The sequence below is a fragment of the Ipomoea nil genome, unplaced genomic scaffold (assembly GCF_001879475.1).
Source record: "Ipomoea nil cultivar Tokyo-kokei standard unplaced genomic scaffold, Asagao_1.1 scaffold2610, whole genome shotgun sequence".
In the NCBI taxonomy this organism is placed as follows: domain Eukaryota; kingdom Viridiplantae; phylum Streptophyta; class Magnoliopsida; order Solanales; family Convolvulaceae; genus Ipomoea; species Ipomoea nil.
In genome coordinates, this window is record NW_017619038.1 from 2,316,745 (window position 1) to 2,330,318 (window position 13,574).

Below are 13,574 nucleotides of genomic sequence, written 5' to 3' on the forward strand. Positions count from 1 at the left end.
GAGATATACTCTAGTTTCTTCAATCCAGTCTTCAATCTGCATCCTCATATTTCGTAGACTAGTATACACACACAATGTATATGTGTATCTGGATGTATGTAAATGTGTATTTCAGAAATCATGGTTTAGGGTTTATAGCAATTTCCACAACATTATATAATTGTGTAATTAAACATTTTAATTATTTTGTTTAGAATATAACAACATTTATAATCTATACTACTAATAAAAACAAAATCCTACTTTTACTACTCCCAGCCCAAACTACTAATGGACAATTTTAAATAGTCCTTGCAAGTAAAGTAAGGGTCAAACTCACAGGGAAATTTATACAATGCAATTTATAAACAGGAAATAATTAACTTAACAAAGTAAAGTGCTAAAAATGACTATCAAAAATAAGGATTAACTCAAATGCATAATAATTGAATAAAAACTCTGGAATGTAAACATATAATCACCCGGAACTAAAATATAGAATTAACAATCAGAAATGGAATGCCTAGGAACATGAATCAATTACCATTATTAATCCTGCAAACTAGTTTAACTTGCCAACCAATTAAGGGTTCGTTCTTTTCTCAAATATGACACCAACTTCGTATGACGTTCGAAATTAGTCTGGTATTTATTTAAAAAGTTAGAACCCAAATAATTAATTTAATTTTGACACAAGTAAAAAGTAATATTACATGCACTCCCACTTTCTACTCTATTTTTTACTCCATGTTGAGGTGTCAACCTTTATTTGATCGATTTAAATAACAAAGTGGGTCACTGTTTTTATTCATTTACTTTTATTTACCTAATAAAATCTGTACACGTGGTGAGAGTTATACTCCATGGAGTACATATATCATTTTTCAAAGTAAAATGGTATGAGTTGGATAGAGATAATATGTCAATGTCATAAACATTATGGCCCTGTTTGGTAAAATAGTTAGCTTATCAGTCAATTTTGATTTGTTTAACCACTATTAATTGTTTGACTTGGTTAAACAATCAATATAAATATTTGGTCAATTAGCTTTTTTGTAATAATTTATTGCTCCAAAAGGTTAAAATTCAAAAAGTTGCTCAAAACAGTTTTTTTTTTTTTTTTTTTCAATTAAATTGTTGAGAAAGTCATTTTGCATATAATCAGCTATCAACTAAGAAATAATTTATCAAATATCTTTCTACAATCAGCCAATACTATCAACTAATCAAACTCATTAATCATATCAGCCAACAACTATTTACCAAACACCCCTAAGAATCATATAAATTAAATTTAGATCCTACGACAATATGAACAGTTGCGAATTCAAACCTCAAGATATAATTGTTTGGTAATATGTAATGTAATTTGTTTTGTTTTTATCGATCGCAAGATTGACGCTGTAAAATTTATACTATTAATAAAAGTAAAATTCTCCCCTTCAACTTTCTCTTTCAAATTAATATGAATATTAATTAATTGGTAAAAAAATTTAATAAAGCTTAATTGATAACAAAAAATGTATATCGAAATTAACTAATATCTAATGAATTGTTACCAAAAATTAAAGTAAATATTTACTTTAAAATGAAAAATGGTTACCAATAATGTAACCATTATAATTGTGAGATCGAATAATGTAAACAAATTATGTGTAATAGATGAGAAAATTTCTTGAAAATTCGGCGTAATTTTATACAGAAATAATAATTGATTATTATTTACATCAATAAATGAGAGAATTAATTATTATTTACACCAATAATAATAATTCGAATTCTAAACACGCAGAATACTGATTTTGCGTAATAGTAGTTTTTGGTAAAATTAGCTTTTTACTATTAGGGGTTAAATGTAAAAGAAAAAAAACATCAATTAAATTGGTCCCTTAAGTCATTCGATAGTGCAATTAGGTCCCTTAAGTAAAAAAAAAAAAAAAAAAAAAAAAAAAAAAAAAAAAAAAAAAAAAAGCTTCATTCAGATCTCCTAAACCTGTAAAATAGTTCAATTCAGTCCAAATTAACATGTATAGTATGTTTATGAACTGATACTACATTGTAATAGAGTCAGTAGCATTAAAAAAAAACATGTATAATAGATTAATTCATCGTAAGTTTGATACATGTCACTTTTTAAATATTTTTTAAATTTTATACTTTAAAAAAACTTATTTATTTATTTATTAAAGGGAAAATTGCATTTTACGTCCCTAAGTTATAGGGTAATTGTAGAATTCGTCCCTGAGTGTTGGTCATGCTCAATTTTCGTCCCTAAGTTATTATTAGTGTTGCACTTTTTGTCCCTGAGTTATAGAGTAATTGTAGAATTTGTCCCCGAGTGTTGTTTATGCTCACTTTGCGTCCCTAAGTTATCATTTGCGTTGCACTTTTCGTCCCTGAGTTATACTAAAATTGCAATTTTCGTCCCTAATCACTACTACATAAATGGTATACTACGTCACTTAATAGACAGATGTTTTTTAAATAACCACCGTCTTATATATTTTGTTATACTACGCCATTTAATAGACAACGGGTTTTTAAATAACCGTCGTATATAACTTAATTAATTTTTTACGCCATACACTTTAAATAACCATCGGCGATTTTTTTACACATACACGACAATTTTCGAAGTGTCGCGCGTGTAAGTGACTGCCGTTGTAAATATACACTTTCTACGACGGTTTTAGAAATCGTCGTGTATGTTAACTATATACGGTGGTTAAAAAACTGTCGTGTATGTCAACTACATAGGTAGTTATTTAAACAACCGTCGTCTATTAAGTGACGTAGTATAAGTGTATAACACAATATATTAGACAACGGTTATTTAAAAAGTGACATAGTATATAATTTATGTAGTAGTGATTATGGGCGAAATTTTCAATTTTAGTATAACTCAGGGACGAAAAGTGCAACGTCAATGATAACTTAGGGATGGAAAGTGAACATGACCAACACTTAGGGACGAATCCTACAATTACCTTATAACTCAGGGCCGAAAAGTGCAACGCCAATGATAACTTAGGGACAAAAAGTGAGCATGACCAACACTTAGGGACGAATTCTACAATTACCCTATAACTTAGGAATGAAAAGTGCAATTTTCCCTTTATTAAATTATTAAAAAAAAAAAATTGGCCACCAACTATATGCCTAGGATAGGCAATTTATATCCTACACCACGGCGCGCGTTGCACTATGCGCCCAGATGCAAAACGACGTCGTTTTAATTATTATTATTTTTTTTGAAATTTCCCGCCCCAGTGAATGGCAGTAGTTTTTTCTTAAAAAAAAATCCGCTGTTCAAGAATGTACATAATGTTATACTAGAATACACATAATGTTATACATGAATGTACATAATTATATAACAAAATATACATACTCTTTTTAAAAGATAATACACATAATCTAACATAATACATAATAAACATAAACTTTTAACATAATACACATCAACTCTTAACATAATACACACAAATTTTCTGATTCGGATGTACATAATTGTATAAAAAGAATGTACATAATTGTATAAAAAATACACATAACTGTATGAACCAATACACATAACGTTGTGAACAAATACACATAACGTTGTGAACAAATACACATAATCTCAGCAACTTCCTACCGCGCCTCCCAACACTACCCCAAAACGACGTCGTTTTGGGAGACGCGCGGCGCACAGTGCTATATGCGCCGTGGTGTAGGATATAACGATTGCCTAGGATAGGCTCAAACATGAGGTCCAAATTGGGACCTCAAACTGAGTGGAATGAGGGCGGCAGCCATGGCCGCTGCCCTAGTTCTAGAGGGCCATGGCTGTCCAGCGCGTCCCTAGACAGCCATGGCCATCTAAAAAGAAATTCGAAGTTCTTGAGGTCTCAAGTGGGGGAACTAGAAGTTCTTGAGGTGCACTGAGTTCGATTCCGAAGGGAAATCGTTCCCATTCACCGGCGGTCGTCATCGGAGGCTAGTTCTGGGTTGTCGCGGTGCAGATCAAATGAGCAGGTTCGGAATTTCAGGGTTGACGTGGAAGACGGGATTGCCGCCGTGAGGAAGAAGCTGATGAATGATCTTCAAGCGGAGACGGATAAGATGAAAGACGCAATTTTGAGAATGGGTCTGGAAGATGAGGAGGAAGAGGAAGAGCGGCGGTGGAACCGCTGAGCAATGCTCTTCGCCTCCGACCACTGCTCCATCGGTAATCACAACCGATGCTACGGACTCTGCCTGGCGCTGGATAAATTGAATGTCCCGAAATTAATTATCATTATCGTTGATTTTTTTTTTGGAAGAAATTGTACGACGTGGGGGCGCGACGGGCTATGGTTTTTGGTATCCGACCTGCAGGGTGTGTGCCCTCTCAGAGAACATTAGCAGGAGGCAAATCAAGAGCTTGTGTAGAAGAGTATAATGAATGTTCACAATTGGTGAACTCCAAGCTCTCAGCTGAGATTGATTATCTAAACAACAAATTGCCACAATATATCATTGTTTGCGTAGACATATATAATCCCTTTCTCGACCTCATCCAAAACCCTCAAAATTATGGTTAGATTACTTTCGTTGCATGTTTAAATTTAATTGAGTCGTTAAACGGATAGAACGTATAGTAAACAACGAACTAAATTGTTTATTCTTGTGTCATTGAATTGGTGTCAGGATTCGAGGTTGCTGACAAAGGATGTTGCGGGACTGGAGTGATAGATGTTACGTTTTTATGCAACAAATACACCGGTACATGTCCTGACCACAATAAATATGTGTTTTGGGATAATTTCCTTCCCACGGGGAGCGCTTACAGGATTCTTGTACATCAAATCCTCTAAAAGTATCTTAGTCGTTTCACCTGAACAAATTGTCAACAAGAAGTTTACCACAACATTGAATACGATGTGTATATATATATATATATATATATATATATATATATATATATATATATATATAGTTCATAGGAACAACTTCATATTCTTGTTTGTAAGAATTCCCTTTAATTTTCTTTTCAAGATTTGATTGAAGGATGGAGAAAAGAAAAAAGAATGTATGGATTTGATTTTTTGGTGTATTATGATAATTTATAAAGACTTTGATTATATGAAAGTATGTGCATATGATATCTTTGTTGATGCGGCGAATCAAGAATAGCAATGCTGGTTATGTGGCGGCAAAGAAGGGATCCCTTCGATGTCTAGGGGATGCCTTTCTGACTGAAACTATGGCTGTAAAAGAAGCACTGTCCTGAACCAAAGAGAGAGGTGATAACGAATTGGCTATTTATTCTGATTGCCACTTAGTTTGCAGATGGTTTTCTGGCATGACACATGATCTATCGTATGCGGGTTGCATCTCAAGTGAGTGCCGGACACTTTAACTACACTCCGAAACAGTGTCTATTCAGTTTCTTTCGAAATCAGCGAATAAGTTAGCTCACGCTTTAGCAAGAGCCACTCGTTCTCAACCTGGTCCCTTATGTGGTTATCTTTAATTCCGTCTTGTATTGGGCACTTATTTTAATAATTTTTCTTTCAAAAAAAATAAAAAATACATATGATATCACTTATTTGATAAAATATACTCCGTAGATTATTGATAAGACTTTTTGTATATACGAATGACTCAAAATTTGTAAATAAATTTCATAATAGGATGTAATGAAAGTGTACTGTTAGAGATCAACCAAATATAATAGTGGTTAGGGGCATCTTTAGGGAATGAGTTGGGGAGACGACGGTGTAGAGAATTGAGATTATTGTGATTTCGCGGTTGTCATGAGAATCAAATTGTGCGATCAAGTGGCTTAAGAGGATAGATTCACTCTCTATCTCTCTCTCTTAAGTGGCAAGAAAAATTCACTGTCAATACTCAGTTCGAAAATGTCTACAGAGTAAATCATGTTTCTGTTGAATATCCCGCAAATAAAATAGGAGATCAAGGTAAACTATAATGGGTAGATCTTGTGCGACGAACTTGGTAGACTATGTTTGAATTTCGACAGTGACAATGTGAGAATTTGACCCTGTTGTGGGTGCACTTGCATTTGGCCATGTGTGCTTCTGTCAGACCGGGGGACAAAGACATTGTACAACAAATTCACTCTAAAGATTGTTAACAATTTGATACTATATTATTATTGGGGCGTGGTGGAACTATTTGGAAGTTGGAACCCTCGTGTCACACTGTCACACTGAGGGGATGTTTGGTTCATGAAAAATATTTTCCAAAGGAAAACATTTTCTTTAAAGTGGAGGAAAATGTTGTTTTCTTGTGTTTGGTTCATGGAATTCATTTTCCATTGGAAAATGAATTCCTCAAATTTGAGGAAAACAAAATCCTTGGTTGGACCAAGGATTTTTTTTCCATGAAAGATGGAAAAAAAGTGTGATAGAATACCTATTTTACCCTTGTTAACTTTTTTTTTTAATTATATTACTTTTATTAATTTGTAGGGGCATATATATCTTTATACAATTCCAAATCTAACCAAACAATAGAATTAGTATTCCCAGTAATTTTTTTTCCACCAACCAAATAATGAAATTCATCTTCTTAGTAATTGTTTTTCCATAGAATTTCAATTTCACTTCTCCTAAAATATTTTCCGCGAACCAAACGAGCTTGATGAATTTCCATTCTGAAAAAGTAATCATACTTTAATCTTGACAGTGCTTCACCATTCGTCGTCTCTGAAGGCAATGCGTCTGAATTCCACTACATTTTCCGGCTGAATCTTCTGATTTCTGCCCCAATTCCGAGCAAACACAAAAGAAGCTCAAGTCAAAACCCGACAATGCATCTTTGATCTGCACAGATTCGGATCCGTTCCAGTTCGCAACAGCTCGGGAAGCAAAACATGGCTCTGGGAGAGGCGGCGACGGTGGCGCAGCTAGCGGGGCTGAGCGCCGGCGCACTGATCGGGCTAATAGTGAGAGCAGCCAACACCGCACGAATGCACAAGCACAACTGCAACCAGTTCGCGCAGCACGTGAAGATGATCAGGAATCTTCTGGATCAGCTCAGGGTTTCTGAGCTCGAGAAGTACCGTGAAACCAGAGAGCCATTGGAGCAGCTTGAGGATGCTCGGAGGAGGGCTTACCTTCTCATAAACAGTTGCCAAGAGCGGAGCTATAAGCTATTTCTACCTCATTGCCATGGGGTGGAGCATTGTTTACCAGTTCAGGAGGGCCCAGGAAGAGATTGATCGCTACTTGAGGATCATCCCTCTCATTGCTCTTCTTGACAATGCTAGAGTCAAGGTAGACATACTTTTGATGCAAAATGTTATATTTTAAAATCAATACTTATATTATAAGTTGAAGAGTTACTTAACAGAAACATTGCAATAGTTATGAGGGAAAGCGTAATACTTATGAAAAACTCGAATCCTTTCACCACCGAATAAGGATATGTGAGATGGTCTCAGTAAATTTTGCCTTCTCGTTATGATTTGGGACTGTTTCTCATGTTCTTTGTGTACATTAGCTGTGGCTGTTCCTTTCTGATTGATCACTTTCCTCTTTGTTAAAAGAATTTCTAGGCAGATATGAATATTACTCCCTCCTGAAAGAGGTTAAATTCAGTAGATGCTGTAAAATTTGATGCTGCATTTGTGTTATGGTCTGCAGTGTTATCTTACTCTGTGTGAAATTTGCAGAGAAGGCTAGAAGATATTCAGAGGGATCAGCGCGAATACACGTTGGATGAAGATGACAGAAAAGTGCAGGCTGTGATTCTGAATCCACAGCCTTCTAAAAACGACAGAATTGTGTTGATAAAGAACCTATCTCGTTCTTATCCCAATTTGCCAGTCGATGCAGCGCTCAAGAGTGAAAGTAAGAAACTCCGGGTTGAATTACAACAGTCACAAGCTAATATGGACGCAGGTCAATTCGAAGTGATTCAGCGTCTGATTGAGGTTACAGAAGACGTGGCGAGCAGAGAGTTCACCCGTGAGAAGTGCAAAGAAATTGGAGGTGAATGTCGAGAATGACTCTAAGCTAACAGAGAGTCATAAGACTGAACGGTTGGTTTGTTTTTAGTTCTCAATCTAAATACATGTTGGAAGTGCCCATCAAAAAATATGAAATTGTTTTCAAGAACAGTACTCTTAACTTTCTCAGATATGTAAGCTTTTGTTAGTTCTTTCCTTCTGATTTCTGAAAACTATCTTACAGGAAACTTGCCTTTACTCTGACAGATATCGTAAACTACTTAGGTCTACCTGCTGCCGTTGTTGTTAGTTTATAATTATTCTTATGTAGGCATATTTTGTGTGTGTCCTAGAGTTCTGTCGGCCGGGACATAATCTTGGATCAACTAAGAGCTCGAGTTGGCAAGAAGAGTGGCAAGCGGATCTACTTGGATGCTGTTCCAAGCCTTCCTTGTGTATGTTGGTGCAGCTACTTCGAGATTACCTTTCCATTAAGTTGTAGTGAGTCAGAGATAATCAGTATCCACTTATTGATCTCTGATATTCGCTATATATTGATTGCCTCATCATATTTTCAGGTGTGAAGACTTTCTTTTGGCCATGTGGAACTTTTGCGAAAGTTGCATCAGTAGCTACTGGAAAACAAATCAGTAAGTGAATCTCGACCCTTCCCCATTCATGTCTTCAGCTTGTTCAGAATCGAAACAAATGAATTACAAATTACGAGAAATATGTTCTTTTAATCGTTGCAGCTTCAGCAGAAGCTTGTAATGAAATGATGGCCTATTCTTTAGTGTTATCGTGCTGCTGCTATACATGCTGCATCCGGTAAAAGCTCTGTAGGGTTCTCAACATTAGCAATTTGAACTGGGAAGTCTTTAAGCAAGCAACTAAATGTACCCGGTTTACTGTCTTGCCTTTGTAATTTCAAAAAATAGTTTACTGCTTCAAATTGATGACAAGGGTACTGCGTTCTAGATTTGAATTTACTCCATAGAACCATTGTAGCTATTCGTTTTGTGAATCCGTTAGACAAATAATTTACCCGAATCTGAACATTGTTTCATTTTGTATTGCTGCATTTTGACCTGCAAGACTCGTCGGGTTCTAACTCAGTTTTCCTTCACTGCACTTGTTCAGGGCAATTTATATCTTACACCACGGCGCGCGTTGCACTGTGGGCCCAGATGCAAAACGACGTCGTTTTAATTTTTTTTTTTTTTTTTTTGAAATTTCCCGCCCCAGTGTATAGCAGTTAATTTTTCTTTAAAAAAAAACCATGTTCAAAAATGTACATAATGTTATACTAGAATACACATAATTGTATACATGAATGTACATAATTATATAACTGATAGTACTAATTCCACGTAATGCGATTAAAGTAACAACACGATAAAGTAAAGCAAGTAAATCTTTTATTGCTCGTGTAAAAGGACCTAATAAAATCTAAGTGGCTATTCCGAGGGCCGACTGACTGCGGTCGAGATACTCTGTAAATAGCCTATCGATCGTTCCAAAAGTCCTCCACACTGTTGCCGCCGTGGGTATTTATAGCCGCTAGGCCGGAGACACAGCTCCGGCCGGCCGGCATGTAGCCCACGTAGCAACCACGTGTCTTCACCCCGCAAGCCCTGCCTGTCAGCGCCTAACGCTGCCACGTGCCTCTTCTCGACACTCTCCACTAAGGGCTATCGATCAGGAACTGAAGACGCTGGTCGGGTGCTCCACCGGTCGGGTACGACCGGGTTCTTCCAAGAATATCCGACCTGTAACCTGCATAAACAAGAATAAAACACGTGGCATGTCGGTCGGGGTATTTCCTACCAAGAGTCCCCCCAGCCCGGGCCTTTTTAACCGCCCGGGAAAAAACGGGACGGGATGAAGAAGTCCAAACGTCCGCCGCCAACCCGACCGGACAGCTGTAATTCTGTCGTGCCACGTGTCAGCCTCTGCGCACCTCGGAGTCCGGAACGGTCACCTCGCGCAAGTGGGCCGTTTCCCGCCCAAAAGTTCTCCTATAAATAGGTCCTTCTGCCATTCATTTGAACTTCTACCAACCCTCTCAGTCGATCGGAGCATCCCGAGCGAGCAACTGTAAGAGTTGGTCGAGCAACCACAATCTCAGGACTTTCAGCTAACTGCAATCACTCGGTAAGTTGTCTTTCTTTTAACTTTTTACTTTTGCTTTCCGTTATCTAGTTGTGGCCAACTACGGGCCTTAAGTGACCACGACCGGGTCGTACCCGACCCTAACAACGTCCCGACCACCCTTTAGGAAGACAGCATGTCGGATACAGACAGCCAGAATATCTCGGGCGCGGACTACGACGACGCGGTCGAGTAGCTCAGCGAAGAGATTGACGTCGAAGCATCTTCACCAGAGGTCGTCCAACGACCACAAAGAGCCTCCGAGCGACAAAGGTCGTCTAGCTCGGAGGGGTCATCTAGCTCGAGCGGATCGAGCAGTGGGAGCGGCGAGACTACAACGACCGAACCGCGCTTCTCGACCGAGGCTGCTTGGGAAACGCCGACCCGGGTAATTGGGGATTACCCTCAGGCAGCACCTTCGACCGGCGATCGGGAGGCCACACCCAAGCCGGTCGAGGAAGACCCGGCTGCCCCGCCCGCGCCAGCCAACGGCGAGTTCGTGTTTTTGAACAGCGAAAGTGTCGAGCAACAAGAAAGCCTGTTGACGACGGGAGAAGCGTCAAAGATCTCCGCCATACTCACCGGTCGGGTTCGCTTCGACACCCGTCGGAGTTTGGGGAATATCATCGAGCGTCACGAAGGCAAGTGGATCGGGATGCACTATGACTCACTCCTTGCACCGATCCAGATCCCCTTCTCCGCCCTTTTGACGGCGTTTCTAGGCTACTACCGAGTGGTCCCGGCCCAGATCTGCCCGAACGCGCATAGGATTTTAGAGTGCTTTCCGCAAATCTGCGCTCGGCACGAGGTGGCGTGCACGATGGAGCTGTTCAACTTCATCTACCAGGTGAAGACCCTACCGGCCAAGTACGGTGGTGGGTTTCTGATGATCCAGTCCCGGGCGGACATGTGCGCCATCGACCACCTGCCCGGGAACAATAGAGGTTGGAAGAACAGAATCTTCTCGGTCGAGTACGACCCATGGATCCTCCCGGTCGAGAGGACGTGGAAAACTCATTACCGGAAGCAAGTTGTGCCGGTCGAGACGAAGTCCCTACAGGATGCCGTCTCCAAAATCTCGAGCGAAGTCCACGAGGGTAAGATCTTCCGCTCGAGGGAAAGCTACGACGAGGCCCAACTGCCACCGCCGCGATATGATCTCGAGGAGAAGTACGTGCCTGTGCCAACGGGCGTGACGATTGCGAGGGCGGCTACTCGGGTCGAGCCAGCGAACGAAGGTCTAACACTAACTGATCGTCCCCGACCCTAACTCCCCGATCACTCTTCGACCTCGGACTAATCATTTTATTTTTTCTTTTGCAGAAATGGCGGGCTTTGAAGAAGAAGAAGCACCCCGAGTCCCCCGAGCCAAGATCGTGCTTGGGAAAAAGAAGACGAAGGCCAAGCCAACCGGGGAACAAAAAATCCCGACCGCCCGGCCCATTGGCGCATCTACAACCGTCACCACAGCCGAAGGCTTCGTGGTCGAGGGTTCCGACGTACTGGTCTCCTGGGTGGCTACTGAGAAGGGCAAAGAAAAAGCGACCGGGAAGGAAGCCAAGGAAAGCGGCACGCTGAAGCGCCGAAGGAACCAGTGGAGCCCGAGCCCCCCGGTCGGGGCCATCAAAGGCGACGCGTCTATCCTCACCCGGATCGGGAATTCCGGTCCGGTTAGGGAGGATATGAGCAAGCTGACCCCGACTCAGGTGGCCGAGAAGATTGGCCAAGATCTGGCCGAGGTAAAACTCTCGTCTTCTTATTTTCATATAAGTGCCTTTGCTCGGGCTAATCCCGAGCGCCTTTTGTTTTGCAGATATCCCGAGCGACCTAGCTCCTCCAGTGTCGAGCATTGCTGGCCAACGAGGCCGATGCCTTGAAGAAGGTCGCCGACCGGCGACAGGGGGAGATTACCAAGCTCCAGGCTGAACTGAAGAAAGCCAAGGAGGGTCGGGAAGCAGCGGAGAAGGCCGTCCGGGAAGCGAAAGGGGCCCAGGAATTGGCCGAGAAGGCCGCTAGAGAGGCTCTTGGGGAAGCGTCAGATCTCAAGGCCCGATTGCCTAATCTTAGCGACTTGGCGCAGTTCCTCTACCGGGACGAGGCGTCCGGCACGAAGTTCCTCCAGGAGACTCGGAAGACCATTGTCGGGGAAGCGTTGATTTGGGCGTTCGGGCGCTGGGCATTTAAATCCAGCCAGCGGAAGATGCGTGCGAAGACCCAGGCGTTCATGGAAGAAGCCCTCGAGGGCGAGGATCTTCAGCTGGTCTTGACGACCCTCCTGGACGAAGTCGCCGACCCCGGCCCCGAAGAGGACGTGGCTGAGCCGAGCGATGCTGCGAAGAAGTAATTTAGGTTTACTTCTTCGTTTTTGTGTAAGTAAACTCCGTCGGGAGCCCAGTCCCGATTTGTACCGGCCGCTTTTTTAATTTTATAAAATTAAGTTTTTCTTCTGACTTGTCTCGTCCGGTCTACTTTCTCTGCATTTACTTTTGTTCGTTGTACGCCGGTCGTCCTTTGCCCGACCATTCGGCCTAATGGCCTGGTCGTACGTGTCCCGACCCAATGGCCTTTTGGCCTTTCGAAAACTTCGAAAAAACTTTTTTAGCCTGTCCGTTCAGGGGATTCCCGATCGTCTGGCCTTATTCCTTCATCCTAGCCCCCACACTATTGTGCACACAAGGCACGAGTGAGTGCGACAGTGTAAAGAAGTTGGACGGATCAGGGAGTTTTTGTTGTAGCTCTGTTTTCCCCGATCGATGGCGTGACCCGAGCGTCCGCCGAAGATGAGCGCTATAGGCGGTCGTTAGGATTCCGACCGGCCAAGCGGTAGGTGGCTAATAGAGCCCATTAGATAGATGGCTATTAGAGCCAATTAACTGTTCACCCCTATCGATCGGGACCGAGGGAGAGGTGTTGTGTGGGGCGAAACGCCCCTCTTCTTCTGCTGATGTCGAGTTTCGATCGGGTAGATTCCGAGCACGACTGGTTGGTGAAGCAGATTTAGAACAACCTACTTCATGCTTGAACAATTTGAAAAACCGATCGGGCCGCCGTATGCAAACGGTCTAGCAATCACCGATCGTATATACATTAATAACTCGCGTTCGCAGACGGTTAACAAATTACAAATATATAAACAAGAAACGATGGACGGGCCCACTCGCAGGTCTAAGCCCCTACTCCATCTAAAATTACATAGATTAATGCCTAAACAGGACGAGGTTCTCAGAGTTCCACGTGCCCTCGATCTGTCTCCCGGTAGGTTCCCGGCCGCACGACGACCGTGATGATATACGGACCTTCCCAATTTTGAGCTAGCTTCCCCCCTTCCAAAGGTTGACTTGCCTCTCGACGGCGTAGAACATAGTCTCCAACTTGGAAATACCGAGGGTTAACCCGAACATCTTTCGAGCTCTTCACTCTTTTCTGGTACTCGGCCATACGCCGAGCGGCTAGCTCTCTCTACTCTTCGACTCCGTCGAGATCCACGACCATGGAGTGTTCGTTT

The 13,574-nt window shown here is 41.5% G+C and overlaps 1 protein-coding gene and 1 pseudogene across 1 annotated transcript; both read left to right on the top strand.

Moving 5' to 3' along the window:
* The first annotated feature begins 4,290 nt into the window (after nt 1–4,290).
* LOC109154190 (GDSL esterase/lipase EXL1-like) lies at nt 4,291–4,875 on the top strand. The gene is made up of 2 exons (XM_019302038.1): nt 4,291–4,539; nt 4,651–4,875. The coding sequence occupies exons 1-2, from the start codon at nt 4,314–4,316 to the stop codon at nt 4,815–4,817; spliced, it is 393 nt and encodes a 130-aa protein (XP_019157583.1). The 5' UTR covers nt 4,291–4,313; the 3' UTR covers nt 4,818–4,875.
* A 1,738-nt stretch (nt 4,876–6,613) lies between these two features.
* Nucleotides 6,614–8,750, top strand: LOC109154215 (annotated as a pseudogene).
* Nucleotides 8,751–13,574: the final 4,824 nt, after the last annotated feature.